This window comes from Lissotriton vulgaris, chromosome 2_1 (genome assembly GCF_964263255.1).
Source record: "Lissotriton vulgaris chromosome 2_1, aLisVul1.2, whole genome shotgun sequence".
NCBI lineage: Eukaryota > Metazoa > Chordata > Amphibia > Caudata > Salamandridae > Lissotriton > Lissotriton vulgaris.
In genome coordinates this window covers 1,025,064,719-1,025,088,449 of record NC_141687.1, presented here as the reverse complement: position 1 = coordinate 1,025,088,449, position 23,731 = coordinate 1,025,064,719, and the positions used below count along the sequence as shown (strand labels likewise).

Here is a 23,731-nt window from a genome sequence, read left to right as displayed (position 1 = left end):
GGAGTTCTTGTTCAAATCAAAACAAAAGCAGGGGGGATTTTCCCGGACTGCTGGAGGCTTGGTTTGTTTAAAGAACGCGTTGTGCTTTCTAGGAGACGATGGGAGTAGCCGTGCTGTGCTTTGGACTGCATGGGCTATTACTGAATGTGGATCTGATTCTTATGCCTTTATCAGGATATTATTGATTATAACCTCACAAGGGCATAAATTGGGAATATTGAATTAGGGTCCGTGACCAGATACCCAATTTTTATTCTAGCTGTAGGAGAGTTATAAAGCACTCCCAGCATTTGCAAAAACATGCTCCCTAGCCCCATTCTGGACAATACATGCTTCATAAATTTCCACTCCACCGAATCAAATGCCTGCACCATATCAAGGAAGACCGCCACGGCCTGGGTATCCTGTGGAGTGTGTTGTATAGCCCCAAATATGGTTCCTAGTTTGTAAGTGAGATTTCTCCCAGGAACAAAGTCAGCTTGTTCTGGAGATATCAGCAGCAGCACTAGGTGGGATAATCTGTTTGCTAAAACCTTTACGTAAATTTTAGTGTCGACATTGAGAAGCGAGAATGGTCTATAGGGGCAGTGTAGACCAGGTTGTACTGCATGATTACAGTGTGTGCTGACCTGTGTAGGCCACACAGCCAGAGACAGTTTTAATGAAGGGCCGTCATTGTGCATCTCGTGATTTCAGCTGTGTGCCATGGCCAATTAATGGGAAGCTTCCAGCAAAGAGTGGGTAGAGAGGCCAAGAAAATAATGAATGGACCCTAAACACCTTCAAAAGCGAGGTCTCCCGATCAGAGATTTGTGTCTCAAGAAAAAAGAACTTTAAATAGACCTTTCTTCTGAAGTCTGTGCATTCATTTTTTTTCATTGAAAATGAGATCCAGGAGAACACTTATTCTTAGTTACTTCAACAAAGAGAAGGCATACTTAATCAGAGAGGCCTTCTGGACTGCCGTTAGAGCAATTAGCCCAAATTCCAGTCTCACCTGTGTTTGAGATGCATTATTGGGAAGCTGAAGTAACAACCGGTACACCTTACTTTGAGGAGCATTTACAAAGTTACCCATCTTCCCGGGGAAGACTAACAAACCATAAGACAGTGTGGGAATTATTTTGGCCTTAATTACCTGCAACAAAGGGGCCAACTGCGATGGAGAGGGAGAAGCAAGAAAGTACAGTACAGCAGGCATAAATGTATGGAAGCTAAGGAGCGTCCGGCCTCATGCACAAACACGATCCGGTCATTTCCACAAGAACTCGAGCAGCAGCATAGAACCCCGATGGGGAGGAGCAAATCTTGAAGACAGAAGTCTACCAAAACAACAAATCCAGTGGCATAACTTAAAATGATGAAGCCCTCCTGCTGGGCCCTGGAAGACTTCCATATCTCAAAGATATTAATTGACATTGGGCTGAATGTGGCCCTCTTGAAGGTTTGGGGCCCCCTGGAGGGTTGGGCACCCCTGCGCTGCAGGCGCTGCAGGGGCTTGTGTTATGCCCTTGGATAAAACCATTATTACTGCAGACTTTTGTATCAGGCTGGCTAGCATTTGCAATTTTCAAATTATATTGGTCACCGGAGATATTTCTTGGTCTCACAAAGATTTTTTAGAGCCTGTGGGGGTGATGCAAAAAACATTTATGACTATAGAACATGAGTAGCTTGGTGGCTACTGGTAGCTCACCAACACCCTTGAAGAAGCTCTCCATTGAAAGCTCAGCCCAGTATATAATTAAGAGGCTTCATTCACATTAAAGACGGTAGCACTGCTCATCCTAAGACTCTTACAGTGGCACCGAGCACAACCAATAGAAGGGCCTCATGTCTAGACCTAAACACATACTGTGTTGGCCCACATGGCTTGCAAGATGACCTTATGAATCTCCTCTCAATCTAGTTAATGTTGCTAGGAGATTGGACAAGTTGCAGACTCCACTCTTCCACTTACACTATGTGTGCCAGCAGTAGCCGGAGCTAGAGCAAGAGTGTAGTCACATAAGTGTAGGCTTTCAGGAGCCACACAGAAAGTGAGGTATTTCAGTGCATGGTCAGACCGGTAGCTGAAGCGACCAGAGGCTGGATCCAGAGCTGAACTCCACTTTCAAGAATCATTGTGCAAGCATTCTTGAGTGTTCGTGCATGCATGTGTGTGTTGTGTGTGAGTAGCTTTGTTTCTCCCTAATAATAATTGTTGCTCCCTTTGCAGCCTGGTGTAAAGGACACCCAAAAGTATATGTTTATTCCCACAATTCCTGGCACAATAGTTGTCCTGGCAAAATAATTTTAATTCTTGACATATTTTGGGCATTCCTGGTCTAGTGCAGCATAAAGACAGCCATTACTGACATATTGTGAGTAGGAATGCCTCATTCTGGCCACTTGTAAAATAAAGGGGACCACCTCTGGTGTAATAATGGCCACGACAGATGTATTGGGAGCATTCTGGCTATTGTGGTGTCCAGCCTTGGCACAGTGGTGCCTCTGATAAAATGGTGAGCATTATTGTCATGTTATCGGCATGCTTGGTGTTACGGTGAACATCCGGGCAGGTGATCACAAAATCTTAACACTTGAAGGAGATTCTGTCCATGTGAAGCATTAGTACATATGAGCACTTGATGAAAATGACAAGCTGATGTTTGGGGATTGCATTTTTTCTAAAAATGAAAACTGTTACTTTGAAGGAAAATGTCATGTTTCCTGCAGAAAATAAATTTGGATAATTGAACTTGTTAGCCCCAAGTGAAAGAAGTATTGCTTTAAAGAAATATTCTGATACTGATATGCTAAATAAGACAAAATGCTTGCTTTCAAAACACTCAAAGAATACAGCGTTGTTTACTGTAGTGACTTAGGGCCTGATTTAGATCTTGGCGGATGGGTTACTCCGTCACAACAGTGGCGGATATCCCCTCCGCCAAAATATTAAACCCATTATGTCCTATGATGTTTATATTTTGGTGGACAGGATATCCGACACTGGTGTGACCGAGTAACCCATCCACTAAGTGATAAATCAGGCCCTTAGATTTTACTAGCAGACATTACGATGCAGTAAAGCGTGCGCTTACAACTGACTCCTGTGTGCCTGGTGCAGGTCCCGGGCTGACACAGCATTTCACTCTTGTGAGTTTGGTAAATTCAGTACCCTTAATTTGGGTAACAGTAATACTTGTAAAATATAACATTACTAAACAGCACAACTGTAATAGCAGATGCTGTATTTAAACAGGCTTAACATACTTTCTAGGCAAATATTGACATATAGTGGGCAAGTGAAATCAGCCATTTTGTTCTGTAATGTACCAAAGGAGGATATGCATTACAATTGTAAAAGGATGAAACTCAAGTTCAGATTCACGGATCAGAATTGGGACATGGTGAAGGGTTGATATTAAAATGTAAAAAAGAAAAATAGAATTATGTGGAATCACGTGATGTCAATATTTATAGAAAATAGTACATTTGTCCAATTACCATACTGTACCCTTTTAGACCAGAATTCAGTTAATCACTTGTGTGCTCTTTAAGTTTTGTGACAGGCCTAACCCAGCTCAGAATAAAATACTCTTGTTGGTTGTATGAGAAATACGCCCACACTAACTTCAGGAAAACCTTTCAAACACTCCACTAGTCTTCCATCATAGAGGCACTTGCTACATTCGTCTAATAGGACCTCCATTTGTAGGACAAAAATGACTCAAAATATGCTCTTCCAAAGCCAATAAGAAACTGAGATGACTTTCCCTTCCCTGATCTCTTGCACTCTCAGAATGCTCCTTCTGATCTGACGCCCTGCTACTTTCCAACCTTCATCTTCATGCTGTATCTGCATGTTTGTTTGCAAACTCATGATCTATGTGCACCATTTTGTGTCTGGTCAAAGATACAAACAGTAACCCTCCCGCAATAAAGTCTTAAATAGTGAACAAAATCAGTAAGATTAAGGACCACCAGTTGCCAAGCGCAGTCAATTGTTTATAAAATGAGTCAACAGATTTCTTGAACTTTCTTCAAGATATGCAGAACAATTGACTGGGAAGACAAGGGAGCCATGAGACACTACCAACATTTTTGTCAACTTGAAGTAAAAAAGGACAGCAGAAAATCTTTTGTGACAAACCTTTTTTTGAGAAAGTCTGTATTAAAGTCTCTGACAATTAAATATCACTATAACAGTTCATCTCCCTTCATTGAGTGCAACATCTGGAAGTTAGGGCCTAATTGCGACTTTGGTGGTGTGGGAGTGGCCACCACGCCAGTGCCCTGCTCCCACACCGCCAAAGTCTTACTGACACCAGCTGCCAGATTACGAGTTTCCTGTGCAGACCATGCCATGCAGAATAGGGGTTGAATGCACACAGGGAGGCACAACATGTGCTCTAATTCAGGCACCTCATGGCTCTGAGCGCCTCCTTTAGTCTTCACCACCACAATTTTCATGGAGGCATCACTGCTATGAAAAACGTTGGTGACCTTAAACCGTCATGTTGGCGGGGGAAGCTGGCACCCTCCATGGCTGCCCCAGGTAGTGAAGGGATAAGAGTTTCTCAAAGTTCGGGAAGGGTGATCATCAGACATGTGTCTGATCTTCTTTATAAAACAGGCAGGGAGGCCTCCAGGTCTAGCATGACAAAAGAATTTGTAAAAGGATGCATCAAACATTCTGGTCAGGTGCTTTGTTAGGCTGGAGGCTGACTATTCCTGGGATAACCTCATCCAGTTGTATGGGTGGGTCAAGTTAGTTAGCCTGTTTTTCTGTGAGTTTTGTAATGTGAGCTTTTGAAAGGTCTTCATGTAAAGAACTGGTTAGCAAATTCTCAGCTGTGTGTAGGTTTTTGGAACTTTTGAGATTCCTGTAGGATATCTGTGTACTCTAGTAATCAAGGAGACCCTTTAACTGCAGAATTTCATTTCTTAGTTACTTATGCTTTAAATGTATATGGCAGCAATCTACCAGCGTTGTTTCCTCCTGCATTGAACTTTTACAATGTTCAGAATAATGCATATTCTGCCCTGTCTATGTCTAGCAGTATAACTTGTATTCCGGGGCTGTAAGCTTATGCACGTTTTTAATGCTCCTGTTTTCTGTGCTGTACATCTAGATTCCTTAGTTTGGTTTTGAGTTTTCCCTATTCTCTTTTCTCTGCTTATTTAAGCTGGCCTCTATGGCTATCTCTGTGCTCCTGGAAACTGCTTTTAGAGCCCCGAAAAGGTGCTTATGGGCACATCATGAATACAATGATTGCTTCTTAGATCTCTTTCTTGTTATCTTGACCTTGGATAAGGACATCCGTGACCACCGCTCTGTTAATTGTTCTACCACACCCTAGCATCTGAAATGTGACTGCAATTGGGAATTTAATCTGACATCGCCATGGGTCTCATTTGTGTTGATAACCTTAGTCAGTGTTATAGTTTGAAAATGGTGACAAAAGTGTGATGGGATTTCAAGTATGTGCAGTCTTGCATGTCAAGAAAATGTGTGCCCCAGATGTCTGGCAGACATATCTTTATCAGTCAGTCAGTCACTTTTCTAAGACATAACTAGATTGAGGCCCTCTCCTATCAGAACTGCATTGGCAGGTAATTAGAAGATATTTGTTAGTGCCTGCCTTTAGAATTTTTCCTGCTCCTCATTGGGTGCATGGATTTTGGCCAGTGTAAATCTAAAAGCAACCCCTATGAGTATCAGTGCAAGACGTTGACCACTTCTACATTTTCCTAGGAATATGCCAGGTGTTTCCCAGAAGAATGGCCACTCTGCCCTTTTTCTTGGGAACTGTAGTCAGGAATTGAACTGGCAACCATTTGAATTTTAACGTAAGTCAGTCTGTTTCCAAAACATGCATTTCTTATGTTAGATAAATGTTACTGCCTGAGTTGTGAACCATGGATAGCATCACCAATCTATTTGCTGGTTCATTTAAATAAATTATATCAGTTTAATTTACAATAATAAATAATATTATTATTTAAATAAATAAAAATCACAAATTTTCATTCTTATATTTAATTGTTATATAGTATTTTAGTAGTTTATAAAGTGGAATTAATTTAAACTTGTTATTAAAAATGTAAATGAGTTATCGATGTATCTTTAAACAAAACCCTACATATTAATTTATTTAATTAGAAAATATGTTTAAAAATCAAACTTTAAACACTTTTTGAAAGTACCATTTGAAAATATATATGTGTGTAATTTGAAATTTAAAATTATTTGCTATGAGTTGTTAATTAAAGTCCTGCCTCCATTATTTGTTATGGGAATTTGTTGTGGTATCTGTGAGTGGGTATGTGTGGTGCTGGATGTACTCTAAGACTGAACAGGAGTACATTTACAGCTGTTTATGTCCTTTTTGGCTGTAGTAACATTTGAAGTGCGGGTTGTGACAAGAAATCGGCTTACTCTTTTGTGGGTGGATCTTTGTATTTTTATATTCCTCCCTAAACCCTGCTTTACCCCTACCATTAGCCAGTGCTTAGTTTGTTAGATAATAAGTGCAATGGCCCTTGTCAGGAGGCCATTGCAGCTTGCACCACCCATTGCTCCTGCCAGTGCTGCCAATGGCAGTAGCACAAAAATTGCTAACCATCACACTCCTACAAGTGTGACAATTAAGACTATTCCAGGCCACCCAAGTCTATTAGAATGTCTTCGGTGGCATGTATTAGTCATATTGAAATATTAGACAACTGTTACTGTGCTCATCTCAAATTTAGACAGACAGTGCCACCCTGCCAGTATTGACAATTAAGTGCCAGTGCTGAGCGCTGTAAACCAGGGCTCAAATTAAGCACTGGATAAACCCCTTGTACCATCAATAATCCTCTCCTAGTTTTTAGTAAGTATTTTCCATTTTCCCGCCAATCTCTCAAGTTCCTCCTACATTTACTAACAAAAACATAAACCTACATTTGCGGAGAAGACAGCAACCTGGGTGGAGACTTCCACATAGAAAAATAGGCGAGGCGGAGATCTGTGCATAAACGTTTGTGAACAGCATTATGTAACACTCCTAAAAATGTACTACAAAGTGAAATTTGTTTCTAGGCCCCAATGTTTTGAGTTGTCTTCTTGCAGGTTGTAAAAAAGATCTTCAATAAAGGATTTGGTTATTGGCGATTTCTCTTCTGAGCTCTGTCTCTGAGGTCTCCTCTCGATGGCAGAGGCAACACACTCATTCTCAAAAGATGACCCCCATCTTCATAGCCATCACTCTGGACAGCATCTCTTAGAGTGTATCCTTCTCTTCATATTTATGCAATGCCATTGTTGTTCAGGGATTAAACAGTAGAAGGAGGGCATGCGTGGTATTGTGCCTTAGCTCCTCATGCAAATCTTCTGACCTCCTGCCTCTGCCATCTGGTGTTGTATCTACCTGCAACTTTACCCGAGTATATGTGATGATGTTTCCAGTGCTTGGCTAATTGCTGCTAAGACTCCACTAGAGGAGTCCCAGGCACAGATCTTGCCTTAATGGCTGACAGTTTTTCTGGATGAGGTAGCAAGACCCACAAGCACCAATTCCATGTTCCACTAGGTGCCTGCCCACCATCTTCCACCTAGGTTCTACTTCACATCTTCATGGTTTAGCAATGTACATTAGTGGTAATGTTTTAATGGGGGGCCAAGAGTGTCCCCTTTGCCTTATTATTAAGGCTATATGACTCCTTAAAGCCAAATTCCAGGGTCCACTTTACCGCTGCAAGTATCGGGATATCTCTTAACTTACATGCTCATTACCTCCACTACATATGCCACTTATGAATTCAGCAGCCCTCCTGCAACATCTCTTCACCTTTTAGGTCGGAGAATAGCTTAATTAAAATCCAGTACCCTCCGAATCTTCTGCCAGTTTTCTTTTATCTCAGTGGGGGGCTGCTGCAGCTTTGGGGCTCCTATGCTTGCCAGTCTTAGAATGGGGATGCCATTTTTGGAGTTCCATTCACACACTCCATTAGTGGTAAGGAGCGGATCTGTTGAAATCTGACATCATCCTCTGCTTTGTGGCAATATCCCACAGTTGAGAAGTTCCAGATTACTGGGGTTGGGGAGAAAAGCTGCAGGAGGCTACCATCTGAACTACCTGGACTACCTGGACCAAGGAGTGCTGAATTGGTCTTACTACTCCGTTTTGACTCCACCTCTCCTTCGCTCCTTTTACAAAGGCATTTGGCTTCTTTGTTTTATTTGTGACCAACCACCTCTTTGTCACTATGACCCAAGATGCCCTCTTTTGCTCTAATAATGGAATGTGTGTACCAAAAAGGGTGATTCACTTTTTATTTGTATATTTTATTTTATTTATACATTTTTATAATGCACAACTCAACTCAGAGGTTTTCACACGCTGAACAAGCAACTGCACCTGAAATACAGGGGAATCATTACAAGGAACAGAGTATTGCTCAAAGAAGGTCAACTAGAGTAGAGTGAACTGTATTTTAGAGAATCAAGAAGAAGAAGAAGATGTAAGGTGGTGAGTAATTGGAAGAAGCCATACATGGATGTAAAAAAGAAAAACAATGAAGAAAGACAGATCAGGAAAAGAGCAAAAGTGAAAAGGGACTGCTACTGGTGTAATGGAGATCAGAGGAAAAAAATAGGTAGGGGCGAGGTCATGGAAAATTATGTACAAACAGTGATATGCAGGGGGTGGGAACGTAGGAGTACCATGAGAGACGTTGCACATCTCAGATAGACTGAGAAGTTCGAAAGTGAGGTGGCAACATTAAAGAAGGTTTGAATTAGAGCTTTATGAGTTCCATACTCAGGTTGTAAATGTTTTTTAGTTATTCGTTAGCACCAAAGAGCTTTAGTGAGGAGCAGTGATATAGGTTGTCATAGGCATATTGCCTGAACTTTATAAATGCTTCAAAGAGGAGACAATGGAACGTCCTTAGAAAAAGGGAAATATGGTCATATTTTCTAATGCCAGGTACAAGAATTGTCACTGATAGAGTCCACCTTGACTGGTGTTAAGGAAGATATTAAAGTGTCGAACAAGATCGCGTTCCCATTGTAATTTCTGGCTATCTATGAAGCTTGAACAATGTGACAGAAGTTGAAGAAATGGTTTGAGCTTCTTTATGGCACACCCTTGCTTTAGTTGATACCAGATTGATCTGAACAAACATGTAGGGGAAGCAGCATTTACAACACAGCTATTACCACCCACTACTTTTACCATGCATCCATTACAACGCATATGCCTTTACTTTGTATGTCTTTACCACTTACATTTTTACCATGCATATGTCTTTTACCACTTACATTTACATTTTTGTTGTAAAGGCATGCGTGGTAAAGGCATATGCATGGTAAAATGATGTGTGGTAAAGGCATATGCGTTGTAATAGATGCATTACAAAGTCATGCGATGTAATGGCATGTGTGGTTTCCATCATGCAACCAACATGTGGAGATGTGAGTCGGGCCGCAAGCTGAATTATTTGAATTCATCTTTAAGACTGGAGTTGAAGCCATCTTAATGCAGCACAATGAGGCAATTGTTTTGAGATGAGAGTCATGAGGTCAAAGGGTAAGCATAAAGTTATTTTTCTCTGGATTACGTTTGAGAAGATTCAAAGATTTCTGTTTTGTAGGTTTGAGGGTCGTTTTTTTCAGCATGTAGATGTCTTGTATTGAAGAGATATTTAAGTATATTAGGGTCTCTGAATATTGCTATATGGCTACAACCTCCTTCTGAATCAGGTTGCTTAGTGGCTGCATGTATAGATTGAATAATATAGGATTGCACTATGTCTCCTCTTTATAAATACCGGCAAGCCCACCACTCTCAGCATGATTCACATTCTGACTGCATTTCGCATACCACTATCTACCTTCAGAGCATCACTGCATTGTTCACACCTTTGTGGCACTATACAATAGTACATCCTGCATCCTTATTAGTCTGCCACTGAATGTTTCTGTTTGTTATACATATCCCAGTGCCAATCACACTAAAACTACCTAAATATCACTATTTGTAAACTTTGAAACTAAACTAAAATCTGCAGGGATGTTTTCATTTAGGTTGATAGATATGCTTTCATGTCTAAGTATCACTGGTTCCCCTGGTATATGAAACCCACTCTGCAATCCGGAGTCCTACAATATCAAACCAATATGAATCATTTATCCGCAACAAACTTGTTTATGACTTGTATATGACAAGCTCTAATTTCCGTTCCACCCACAGTACAATCCGGAGTCCTACAATATCACACCAATATGAATCATTTTTCCACAACAAACTTGTATTTGAGAAACTCTAATTTCAGTTCCACCCACGCTGCAATCCAGAATCCTACAATATCACACCAATATGAATCATTTATCCACAACAAAATTGTATATAAGAAGCTCTAATTTCAGCTCCACCCACACTGCACTCCGGAGTACTACAGTATCACACCAATATGAATCATTTATCCACAACAAACTTGTATATGAGAAGCTCTAATTTCAGTTCCAACCACAGTCCCTCTAACCTTTCTAAATCCGTGTACACTACTCCCCACTCTCTCAGTCACTTTGCTGAAAGAAAAGGCAAGTGCTTGTGCTTATTTACACACTAGCAAAAAGATATCAAAAGTTGTAGGAAATGTAGGAGAAACAGAAATGCTCCTGGGAGAAAACCTATGAGGAAAACATTCTATTTTTGCAGTTTTCCAATAAAAGTGAAATGGGAGGATCCCCATTCCAATGAAAAAATAATTACATTTCCCAAAAAGTTATAATGGACAAAGAAATAGTACAATGATCCAGCACATTCCTCATCCAGGTTAGGAAAGCTAAGATGGCACAGATGCTACAATTGCACAGGTGCTAATTGGAGAGAGAACAGAGAACTCAATAATTTAAAAAAAAAGTGAATGCAATAGTAGGTAAAGTGTTGGAGAGCGGAGGGGAATAATGTACTATTCCCACTCCAACTAGTGCAACAGTAGGGAATATGTTGGATAGCAAAGGAGTCAAAATTACTATTTCCACTCTAGCTAGTGCAACAGTAGGGAAAATATTGGCTAGCGGAGGGGATAAAATTACTACTCCCACGCCAGCAAGTGCAACAGTAGAGAAAAGGTTGGATAGCGGAGGGGAAAAAATTACCATTCCCACTCCAACGAGTACAGCAATTGGGAATATGTTGGATAGTGAATGAGTAAAACATACTATTCACACTCCAGCTAGTGCAACTGTAGGGAAAGTATTGGATAGCGGAGGGGAAATAATTACTATTCCCACTCCTGCAAATGCAACAGTAGGAAAAGTGTTGGCTAGTGGAGGAGTAAAAGTTGTTATTCCCACTGAAGAGAATTGAAATTTAAAAACAAAATATCAACTACAAAACAAAACATATAAAAATTGAAAAAATTACAAAACAAGGAAACATATTATAATGTGAAAAAAACTAAATTTTAAAAAGATTAATTATCAAAAAATTAAAAATAATTTACAACCAAATAAATATTTTGGATAGAAAATATTTAAAATCAAAAACATTAATTATTACATAAATGTAATATTTATTTCCTACCCTATACCACCACACAATTTACAATACACATCTAAATAAAAAAAGTGTTCCTCCATAATTAACACAATTAATTATCAATTAAATAAATATTATTAATTACAAACCACTTTAAACAGATAAAAATTAATGTGCTGACCAAAAGTATACCCCTATAGAACCAAAATCTACAAACAAAATAAAAAAACAATTACCATAAATATGTATTAATTAATGAACGACTATTAATGAGCAACTAATTATTAATGAATGAATCTAAAATACTTTCCCCCTCTACCCCAATAAACACCACAACGCACACCTAAAAATAATTACACAATTTCCATAACTAGTTTCACTTTAATAAATTAATATCAATTAACCACAAATCATTAAGTAAAAAAATGTACTTCCCACCATTTACCACTATAAAGCCCACCGGAGTCCTACAATATCACACCAATATTAATCATTTATCCACAACAAACTTGTATATAAGAAGCTTTAACTTCAGTTCCACCCACACTGCAATCCGGAGTACTACAGTATCACACCAATATGAATCATTTATCCACAACAAACTTGTATATGAGGAGCTCTAATTTGAGTTCCAACCACAGTCCCTCTAACCTTTCTAAATCTGTGTACACTACTCCCCACTCTCTCAATTACTTTATTGAAAGAAAAGAGGTGCTTGTGCTTATTTACACAATAGCAAAAAGATATCAAAAGTTGTAGGAAATGTAGGAGAAACAGAAATGCTCCTGGGAGAAAACCTATGAGGAAAACATTCTATTTTTGCAGTTTTCCAATAAAGGTGAAATGGGATGATCCCCATTCCAATGAAAAAATAATTACATTTCCCAAAAAGTTATAATGGACAAAGAAATAGTACAATGATCCAGCACATTCCTCATCCAGGTTAGGAAAGCCAAGATGGCAGATATGCTACACTTGCACATGTGCTAATTGGAGAGAGAACAGAGAACTCAATGATTAAAAAGAAAGTCCAATATCGGGCACAAGCAAACTTTTTCTGACACGTCTTTAAATATTTTCAGAAAAAGGGAAAATCTATGGGCCTAGGTGACAAATCACCAATTCTACTGGTTATTCCTGTTTCAAGTCAGCAGGGAAAGCCGCCCTGAGGAACTACTACAATGCGCTGCAGTGAATGTATTCTCTCCAGGTGTTATTACCACCCCCTAATACTGCCCAATGAGGGTGAAAAAAGTGAGGCAAATGTAGAGGAGGCGAAAGAGGAAGAAAGAAGATGTGAAAAACATTTCAGTCAATAATTTAAAAAAGAAAATATATAACAAACATAGTAATGCTTACCACGTATTTTCTGTGGAAAAGTATAATAAAAGCAATTTACTAATTTGTTGTCACCTTACTTTCTTGCTTGTAAATGACGCTCAGCCAAATGAATATGATTGGTGAATATAAATGCTGTAATTCTTGCACAACAAAGGTATTTTCGTCATCATCTTTAATACTTAGAAGATCCGATCCTACGAGGGGCACAGGCAAAAACAACATGGCGATTATGACTTGACAGAATGACTTTCATACACAAAGTCTCGACATGAAAGTAAGTAATGAACCTACATTTTTAGGTGATGTTGCTTTATAATTGTTGTGCAGCTGGGTCACACTCTGGGACACTGGAGCAATATTTGTAAAATTCAGACCTAAAATCGCAAGGTCCCAAAAATCGCATTTCTTTTGCTTTTTAAAACTATATGGCTACTCTATGTCAAGTCAAGTCAAAAGCAATGTTTATTTAGACCATAGTCTTTAAACAACAATAAAATCAAGTTATAAATAATAAAACAATCCAGATTCTTCATCAATTCCATTAAAAGTTGTTAACCTATAGGGAGAAAAGTAACAACACGAATATCCTGCACGGGGCGCCGCAACATAATTAATTGATATATACAGTTTAATACAATTTAATGCAACCCTCTAAAACTGATAGAAATTCATACAGTTTAAAATTTATATTGATCACAATACACATATTAATAAGGTTCTACTTTTAAAATCACTAAAACACCATCAGTTTCTTCCGGAAGAAACTTTTAATGGCTTTCATGTAGTTTCTGATTGCGATTGCTATCTCAAGATTTGGCATCTCTGTAAGTAGGGATACTGCCTGATCCCGTAACCTTGTATCATATTTTTAAAAGATTGGGCGTAGGTATTGTTTGTGCTGGTCTAAAAACTATTTCACAATCTACCAATATGTGCAAAATATCGCTTTTTGTGCCCAACATACATTTACAGGTTCCATCAGGCTAGATAATTTCTGCTTTCATTTTCTCATTTACCAACCAAGGATTAATGCCAATTCTTAATCTTAAAATTTGATACCTAAGCCAATAGTTGGGCAATGCGTCCAGGTAAGGGTACCAGACTTCCTTCAACCGTGGTTCCGTCAAAAATTGTACTGATTTTTTCGTTCTCAAATACTCCATGTCAGCCCATAGGGGGACTTCCTGTCCTTGGGATCTAAGAACACTCTTAGCACATTCAGCATGTAGTGATTGTTGACAAATTCTCACCTTTAGGTTCTCACCAATGATAGCAGTTTCTTCCTAGTCTCCTTAGCCCATTTTAGGCTACTAGACTGAATCTCCTTTTTACACCATTGTGAGACCTTCTGTACTGCACAAGGGTCCTGGCGTTTCCAGAACCCTACTAAAGACGTTTCAAGATGTTGTGCCTAACTCAGTTATGATGGCCTGGATCATTACTGAGATTCATAGTGACATTAAAGTTTTCAAACACTTCCCTTCCTCTAAGTCCCAATCTTGTTTACCGCTTACATAAAGGACTTCAGCTTCATACAGTGCTTGTGGAGGTATCATTGCACTATATGCCTTAATCAGCGGTTTTCAAACCACAGATTTATGTAAAGGCTTTGGTATTCTGGTCTTCTATGTGTGCATGCCATTTTAATGCACTATCAAACCAGATCCCAAGATATCTATATTCACTCACAGTTTCCAGTTTCAAAGGGCCTAATAATTAACTAAATCTAGTGTCTCTTTTTCCGAAGCATAACATTTTGGTTTTTTCCATATTGACAGTTAAAAACTTTGCTTCACAATACTCTCTAAAAGTATTTAGCTTCCTTTGAAGACCAAGCTTGGTCTGATCGTGAATTACCAGGCAGTCTGCGTACAATAAGCAAGACAATTTATAATCCATCCATTCTTGGGCCGGCACTTCTATCAACCTCTAGAGTTGCGGGTAAGTCTGCTAGGAATATGGCGAAAAGAAGGGGGGCCAACACGCAGCCCTGTCTAAGGCCGTTCTCGATTGCTAATTTTCGTGTCAAGGACCCTCCATATCCCTAATGACCTGTGCCCAATTTCCTCTATGCAACTCGTTTATTACGGCCATTAGGCATGCTGGTATATTAAAATTTACTAAAGATTCCCAAAGGCATTTGCGGTCCACAGAATCAAACATGGCCCGGAAGTCAACAAAGCAACAGCATAGCTTACTATTTTACTCTATTGACTGGGTAAAACAATGGTCGACAGTGGAGTGACCTTCGTTAAAGCCCTCCTGTTCAACTGGCACAATCGAAAACTGCTCCACCCAGTCCTTGAGTCTACCCAGTATTATTTTTTCGAAGACTTTTTCCCAATTGTCCAGCAAGTTAATTAGTCTATAATTTTGCGGGGCTTTTATATCACCCTTCTTGTGCACTGGTCTAATTACTGCACCCTTCCAGTTCTTGGGGATTTTTCCTGAGTCTAAGACAGCTAAGAACATATGGGAGAGGAATTCCGCCCACCAGTTCAGCTGAAACTTTATTATGGATGCTGGGAGATTGTCGGGTCCTGCTGCCCTGGTTAGCTTTAATTCAATTTTTGTATTTTTCACATTTACCACTGTGAAATCTGTTTTTACGTCATCCGCTAACCCACTCCAGTTCTGCGACTCTCCTTCTTCTGATGCCCTACGAGAGCCATACAATTCCTGCAAATATTCCTACAATGCATCCTCATCTACCACACAATTCATAGCTCCCACAGGATGGTCGGCTACTGCCTGTATCAGCTTCCAGAACTGGAGTATATTCTAAGCATGGGCGAAAATTTGCGAACTCGCGATACGTGAATTTGCGGATTTGCGAATTCGCAATCCGCAAAATTTGCAAATTTGTGCGAATTTGCGGATTTTTTTATTTTTGCGTGTTCGCGGGGCGCTTTGCGTGTTCGCGGGGCGATTTGCATGTTCGCGGGCGCTTTGCGTGCTCGCTGGGTTTTTTTGTGCGAGATCGCGACGCGCCCTCTGGTTCATAACTGCCACCCTCTCGTTTTTTGTGCCCTTCTGCCCTCTGTACCACTTGTTTTTGTGCCATTCTGCCCTCTGCCCAACTCGTGTTTGTGCCCTTTTGCCCTCTGCCCCACTCGTTTTTGTGCTCTTCTGCCCTCTGTCCAACTCATTTTTGTGGTCTTCTGCCCTCAGCCCCACTCGTTGTTGTGCCCTTTTGCCCTCTGCCCCACTCGTTTTTGTGCCATTCTGCCCTCTGTCCCACTCTTTTTTGTGCCCTTCTGCCCTCTGCCCCACTCGTTGTTGTGCCCTTCTGCCCTCTGCCACACTCGTTGTTGTGCCCTTCTGCCCTCTGCCCCACTCCTTGCATTTTATTTTAGAATCGCCCCGGCAAGCTGTCAGCGCCATTCTAAAATAGTTACTAAGTTAGCTTCATCAGGAAGCACTAATTGATAAAATAAAGCAGGTGCTCGAGTTGGAGCTCAAATTTAGTTAAACTCGAGCACCTGCTTCATTTTATCTATTAGTGCTTCCTGTTGAAGCTAACTTAGTAACTATTTTAGAATGGCGCTGGCAGCTTGCCGGCGCCATTCTAAAATAGTTACAAACACTCAGCTTGAACTTTTGCCCCCCGGATCCGTTGCGCTATCGGATTTGCGAATTTTCGGCAAATTCGCGGGAATTCGCGGATCGCGAATTTGCCGAAAATCCGCAAAATCCGCGAGAGGAACGGATTTTGCGCCCATGCTTAGTATATTCTTTGTTTCAATAGATTTAACCAGATTTTCCCAGCATTTTTCTTTATACACTATTTTCGAACTACTAATTAACATTTTATATTCCCTTCTCAATTTTTTGAGATGTACCAGTCTTCTCAGATCGTATTTTGCTTTAATACTTCGTGCTTCTCTCCTTATCTCCCTCTTCTTCTTTAGACATTCTACGGAGAACCATTTTGGTTGTCTTACTGGGATTGTATGTTGATTTAATGCACTTATTTTTTCATTTTTTAATCCAACTCGAACCTGTTCTATTTTTTCCTCATACCATTCCAGGTTCTGACCTGTGACACCTCCCAGATCTAGCTTCTGTTGTAGTTTTGTCTGCTTTGCTGTATATTCATATGTTAGTCTAGTTGTCAACCGCCTAGGATACTCAACTTGTTGTAAAAGTACTTTTTCTCGAGGGCTCAGGTCCCCACCTGACATCTCCAACTGCAGAAGGTTATGATCACTACCATCCTTTTGGCAGTCGCAAAACCTCTTTATTAGGACAAAGTTCCAGGCAAACATAAACATGTAGTCTATTGGGCAATTCTGTGTGCCTATTTTAAATGTTTTCTTAGCTGAACAATCTGTTTCTAGCCTGCCATTCAGGAAAAATAGACCCTTTGTCCCCAGTTAGTTTCCCAAGCTTATATCTTTCCTTAGAGGAGCACAATCGGGAATGGTTGCAAATTTTATGTCATAAGCCTCCAGAATTTCCATATGCCAAGGATCTACCTTCTTTGGATTTAATTTATGATTGAAGTCCCTCATCAATAGAAATATATCCATGCTGTACTTTTCACTTAAGGTGTCTATATCATCTTTAAAATACCCCATCTCAGCCCCATATTCCTCAGGGCACCCCTATTCCATATACACATTTATGAGGATTGGATTTTTGTACTTTTTGTCTAGAACCAACAAGGATAACCTATATACAAGTAACCATTTACATTGTACAGTAAGTGATCTCACATTTCTTACTACTTTTGTAGACAAGAGGGTCATAATCCCAGCTGCCGGGCACCCAAAACTTTTTTTCTCTATGTCGATTCCGCTCTCATTTCTTGAAACAGGAAGCTCCCTTGCCATTTCTCTGGTTTCCTCCCTCTGCTGATTTCCTGTTTCCTAGAATTATCTTTCCCAATTTTCAGTCTGCCTAAGCTACTGTCCCCGTTTTCCGCACTTGTGGTTTCAACCCTCTTTTTGTCTTAGTTCAATGGGTTCAACAGTTGCAGGTCATGTCTAACAGGCAAACACAACCCTTCCGGAATGTCCACTAGAACTCTGAGCTACTTTCTATGTTGTGGCCAAAGAAAGGTAGCTCAGAGAAATAGTTTCTCCTGCCAAACATGCACGTTCACAGACAGACTCCAATCAGCTGCAAACCAGATTAGTTGGGGGAAATATGTATTTTTCTGTGCCTCTGTACAAATGTCGAGTGACTGCACAGAATCCATTTCTGCTCGATAAATGTTTTTCACATTATACATAATGTAAGGATTTCCTCAAGTGCTTATGGAAATTGAGTTGCATGTTTAGCAATCTTGCCTTGGAGCTGCTGCATGGCGAGAAGAAAGTGTGCTAAAAACACATGCATGAATTTCTATCAACATAAATTGCGCCCTGTGACTGAACTTTCGGCCCTGGTACCGAGTCATAGGAACGAGTCTCCCTGCTGCTGGGCTGTTGGGAAGAAGCATGTCAAGGCCTACGTGGGGTGCAGGGCCCAGGGAGTGCACATTGGTGAGCGCTTCATTGGTGGCCTGTCTTCCGCATTGGAACATGTTGGTGGGGACACTGATGCAAGAGCAGTGTGCACGCCTGTGCTTCCCATGGTGGGTGTCTTCCGGGTTGCTGAACATGGGGGACGCCTGAAGCGGCCAGTCCTTGGGGTGAGTACTGCATAGCGGTTTGGTTGCTGCCTTTCTTGGGATGGGGATGATCTATTTTGTCTGGTTATGTTCTGTTTGTGTCCATGAGGTCACCATCATCAGTGGGACTTTAGTTCGGCATCCGGTGATTCAGGACACTTCACCTTTCGACTGCTCATTACAGCCGTCTCGGCTGCTTTTGTTTACTCTTGTGGCTCCTCTTCTAGTTAAATGGTTACCTTCTTCTTGGGACTGTATTGGGCCTGCCACCTTCTTATGGGTGCGGCATGCCCGTGTTTTAGGGGCCACATATTGCTGAGTGTTCCTGGGCTGGCAATTTTAGCAGGCGAGCGTGTCGGTTGGCGGAGTGATGCGTCTTCCTACCATTTGAGGGCTGCAGTGGGGATACTTGGATGGTGGCATCCACATTTTTGGTTTCAAGCACGATCTGTATATGGGGCGTGAGGCCCAGCAAGACCTCTTGTGTCCTTTTACTGCAGGGAGCTTTGATTTCTTGGAGTCTTGTATGGCCTCATCGTTCAGTTCTTGGCTGACGATTTTTGGAGCTGGGAACTAGGTTTGAGTCTTGATGTCTGCTCAACATCCTGTGCTTCTGGACAAATAACTATATCTCCCCCTGCCTGCTAAAAATGAATGTGTCCTTCTGTAGTGTAACTGGCTGAGGCCATCTCCGGCAGGTGGTATGACTACCAGGACAGTTGTCTATGGTCCAGGGGTGATAGGTGGGGTTGGCTGTAAGGGACCTTCCTGTGGGTCTTAGCTTTTCCTTCTTTTGTTGTATTCTTCCGATGTCTGTCGGGGACCGCTGACCAGTGAGTGGGTGATGTCATTGGTGCTTCTGTGCATCATTTCCTGTTTTCTGTATTTGTCGCACCGTAGTGGGTAACCAGCTGTGGGTCCTTCATCCGGTATCTCTGACTGGTCTATGGGGATTCTTGGGTCCCTTTCTGTTGCTTCGGTCCAGTTTTTTTTGTACATCACCGGGTTGAGTGATTGGCTAACCCACATGACTGATGTACTTCCTGGCAGCCTTTTCCTTTTCAGGGTCATGGAGCTGCTTGTTTGATCGAGCAGGTGTAGGGGTCCTTCAGGTCTTGGTTGGCCCCTTCACCTCTAGATTCTTTGACTGGACTTTCTGGCTCTTGTTTCCTTGGTCACATTTGGGGTGAGACCTTTTAGTTTGGTCTTTTGCCCTCCTGGAAGAATCGTCGGCTCATCTTGGGTTGGTTTTTTGCATCCATCACAGTCTGGGGAGGATGGTCTTGTTCACATTGTCCTCGCTCAGGCCGAATGCTACTGGGTCGAGGGTATGCTGTGGACGGTCGCTGTTGGTAGTTTTTCCGTGTGTTAGGGCCATCTCCTTTGGCCAATTGGCTGGTCTGTTTTCTCAGGAGTCTGCCTTTCTCTGTTTAGTCGACTCTCGGGGGGCCCAGAGAGTCTTCCCGAGGATTCCTGATAGTCTTTATTTCCCTTGCTCCCATGGTTTTGTGTCTCAGCCTTGCTCTGGCCTTGGTCTACCTTGGTACCAGGGACTGGTCAGTTTCGGCACAGTTCTGGCATGGTTGAAGTGTTCGACCCTTGGAGTTGTCTTTAGTTGGTCTTGGGATCAGCTGGCTGTCTCTGCTTTTCGGTTGGGTATTAAGCTTCTCTGGGACATTTTCCAGCTGCTGTTCTGGTGCTTATATTCACTGACTGGGGGAGGGGCATCTCATCTGGCTTTTTGGGCTCCGATGCTGGACCTCAGGCTGCTAGGGTCATCAGGATCTACGGGTGAGCTCCCCTCTGCTGCAGATATGGTGGCTTTCCCTGGGTTGCTTTGCAGCAGCAGTCTTTCCTGGCTCTTTAGGCCCGGTTTCTCCTGCGGCCTCTGTGGCTTCATCTGTCTTTAGGGATCCACAATCTCGGGTTTTTGTTCATCTAGTCATGATTGCTCTGGCATTTGTACCAGTTCTTTGCAGGTGGATGGTGCTGAGCTTCTTTCAGAGGAAGTTCTTGTGAGCGCCGGGGGGATCACTGACAAAATATTGACCACCACAATCTTGACTCACACAAATATCGGGACATAAATATCGTGGTCAAAAATATCGACTTCCTATATTTATCATGGTAAATGCAAAAATATCGAAAAAAATATTGTAAAAAATATCGATGTACAAAATATCATTATTTATTTGTATAAAAAATAATGTAAAAGTAATAAAATAATAAATGTAACTTTTCAAAAATTATTTAGATTGATTTGTAGATTTTAACAATTCTTTTTTTTTTTTTTTTTAGATTTTATTTGGCAATTCACAAATGCAGACAAAAAACAATACTTTTTAGTCACCGAAAACAAATTTACAAAAAGAGAACAAAAACTACGAAACACAAAATGGAGAAAAGAGAGAAAGAAGAAAATAAAAAAAACGAGAAAGAGAGCAAGATATTATTTACATAGGTGATTTCATTCTGGCTAGCATTTCTAATATTTGCTCCAATTCTCAATTGGTTTCCAAATCTTAATACCACGTGCTTGAGCCCTCAACCCTTTACAGGCAAATATCGCTTTCTCTTGGTTATACATACCCAACAGTCTTGATAACCATATCTGAAAGTTGGGGGGATCTGTGTCTTTCCACCGTGCTGTTAATATAATACGAAAGACTGCTGACCCCAAAAAAAGCAGTGCTTCTTCTTCATTGGTATGTGATAGTGTATTATCATATCCCAAGATAAACAAGGAGGGGGATTCAGCGATTGGATGACTAAACACTTCTTGCCAGAAATCCATTATCATTTTTTTCAATAATACTAATTTTCCACACTCGTATAACATATGAATCAAATGTGCCGGGCAATTTCCACATCTAGGACATTCTGAATTAGCTCTTTTCCCCCAAGCGAAAAGTTTAGCGGGGGTGAAATATAGATCATATATGGTCTTATACAACTGTGCTTTTAAATTAGAAGACATAAACAGTTTTGTTGACAAAACCAATATCTTATCAATATCGACATTGGGATTATTTAATTTCCTTGACCAACCCTGCTCCACCACATCGACGTCATCAGATTGGCTGTCTATTAGTACATCATAAATCGTACCAATCCTAGTTGATGATCTTAATAGACAGTCAAGTAGAGGAACATTCTCCAGTGTAATATCTGCACACCTTAAGCCCAATATCGTGTTAATCTGAATGTACTTAAATACACTATTGCTATGAATAGAAAATTTAGATTGTAACTGTTGGAATCTTTGTCCAACAGGAGGGGACAGGAAGTCACCGAGAGTCGTGACTCCACATGTTTCCCATTTCCTGGCAATTGTATCATATATAGCTGGTGGCAGTATGGTAGAGTGCCAAAGTGATGTATACTTATTGTATTTCGTAATATTCAGTTGTTTTCTAATTTTTTTCCAAATACCCCAAACGCTCAGTATAGTCTTAAATTTAACTTTTTTGTAGTATGAGGGCTCAAGCTGTTTTACTAAAAGGCCTCTTGCCTTATCCCCGATAACTAGTTCGAATATTGAGGGAATATAACTCTCACCTACTTCGTTTCTCAGCGATCTTATATAAAACAGTGGCTTCATCTGATATAGTAGAGCTGCAAGCATATAGTACCCTAAGTTAGGTATTGCGAGACCGCCTCTTATGACGGGGAGAGAAAGAAAACGGATAGATCTCCTTATCTTCCCGTATCCCCATATAAACTTACTCATCTGAGATTCGAGGATCTTAATGGTTTTGTCATCCACCAATAGCGGGATCGCACGGAACAAATAGAGAACCCTAGGTAGAGTGTTCATTTTAAGGAAGTTACTTCTTCCAATGATTGAGAGATGTATACCATCTATCCGCTTTAAATCTGTTGTTATTTTCTGTACTAGTGGATCATAGTTTATTTTAATAATCTCATCAATTTTAGAGGATATACGGACTCCCAGATATACCGCGCTATCTACTTTCCTAGGGTCTATAAATTGGGTATTTTGTGTACATATAACCATCGTTTTATCCGTATTTAAGGAATATCCCGAAACCTGACCAAAAGCATGAGTAATTCGTTCAATTTCCGTTATTGCCTCCTTGGGGTGTGATGTTACTACCGCCACGTCATCGGCATAGGCCAATACTTTAGTGTCGAATGGACCAAGAGTTATTGGTCGAATTGCCTCGGTGTTTAATAATTTTATAATGAGGGGATTTATATACAGTGCGAAGAGGATAGGGGAGCATGGGCACCCCTGCCTAGTCCCACGGGATATATCAAAAAGACTCGATTCCTGACCCATCGCCAAAACTCTGGCCCTAGGTGAGAAGTACATTGCTTTTAAAGATTTAATTAGACATGGTCCCATGTTATTATACTCTAGCACTGCCCACAAAAAAGCCCATGAAACCCGGTCAAAGGCCTTCTCGGCATCCAGGAGGACCACCGACATCCGGCCCCCCGTGACAGCCATGGCATCAAACAGGGCGATGACCCGTCTAGTATGGTCCGTAGTGTCCTTACCCGGAATGAAACCATGCTGCCACGGGGAGACCAGAGACTCGATCGTCCCCCTGAGCCGATTAGCCAGGATCTTAGAGTATAGCTTCGAGTCTGAATTGATCAGAGAGATCGGTCGATAGGATGATGGCAATTTGGGAGATTTATCTTTTTTTGGAAATACCACGATGTTCGTTTCCAACCATGATCTAGGAGGTTTACCACTAACTTGAACTCCAATAAATAGATCGAGGAGAATAGGAATTATAATACTATCCAAAATTTTATAGAGCTCAAGGGGAATTTTGTCGGGACCTGCTGCCTTGCCCGAGGCCAGTTCTGCTAAGGCTAGTCTTACTTCACTCAGGGTTATATCCCTTTCTAGGTCTTGTTTAGTAGCCATATCTAACCCTGAGATACTTCCTGATTCAACAGCCCATCCGGCCACTTCGTTTTGAATTGCTTTGAGGTCGAGAGAGTCCTCATTATTATACAGTTTCTTATAGAAATTCTTAAAAACTTCTAATATTGCTTCTGGTGTTGTATGTTCTTGTCCCTCGGACTCAATGCACACAATTGAATTAAGAGATTGTTTTTGTCGCGTACTGAGTGCTAGTTGCTTCCCTACCCTCTCTCCAGTTTCATAAATCTCATTGCGGTGGGATTGATACGTCTCAGCTGCCTTTTGAGTTAGTTTGCTATTTATCGCTGCCTTGAGGATCGTCATTTCTCTCAAAATTGAATCCCCCTCTCCATC

The 23,731-nt window shown here is 40.9% G+C and overlaps 1 protein-coding gene across 1 annotated transcript in view; it reads right to left on the bottom strand.

The window, feature by feature from the left end:
• PLA2R1 (phospholipase A2 receptor 1) overlaps positions 1–23,731 on the bottom strand; it is a 1,083,903-nt gene that overhangs the window by 15,256 nt on the left and 1,044,916 nt on the right. The window contains exon 24 of the mRNA XM_086956636.1: positions 12,935–13,051. Within this exon, the coding sequence (XP_086812762.1) occupies positions 12,935–13,051 (117 nt within the window). The remainder of the gene's footprint in view (positions 1–12,934; positions 13,052–23,731) is intronic.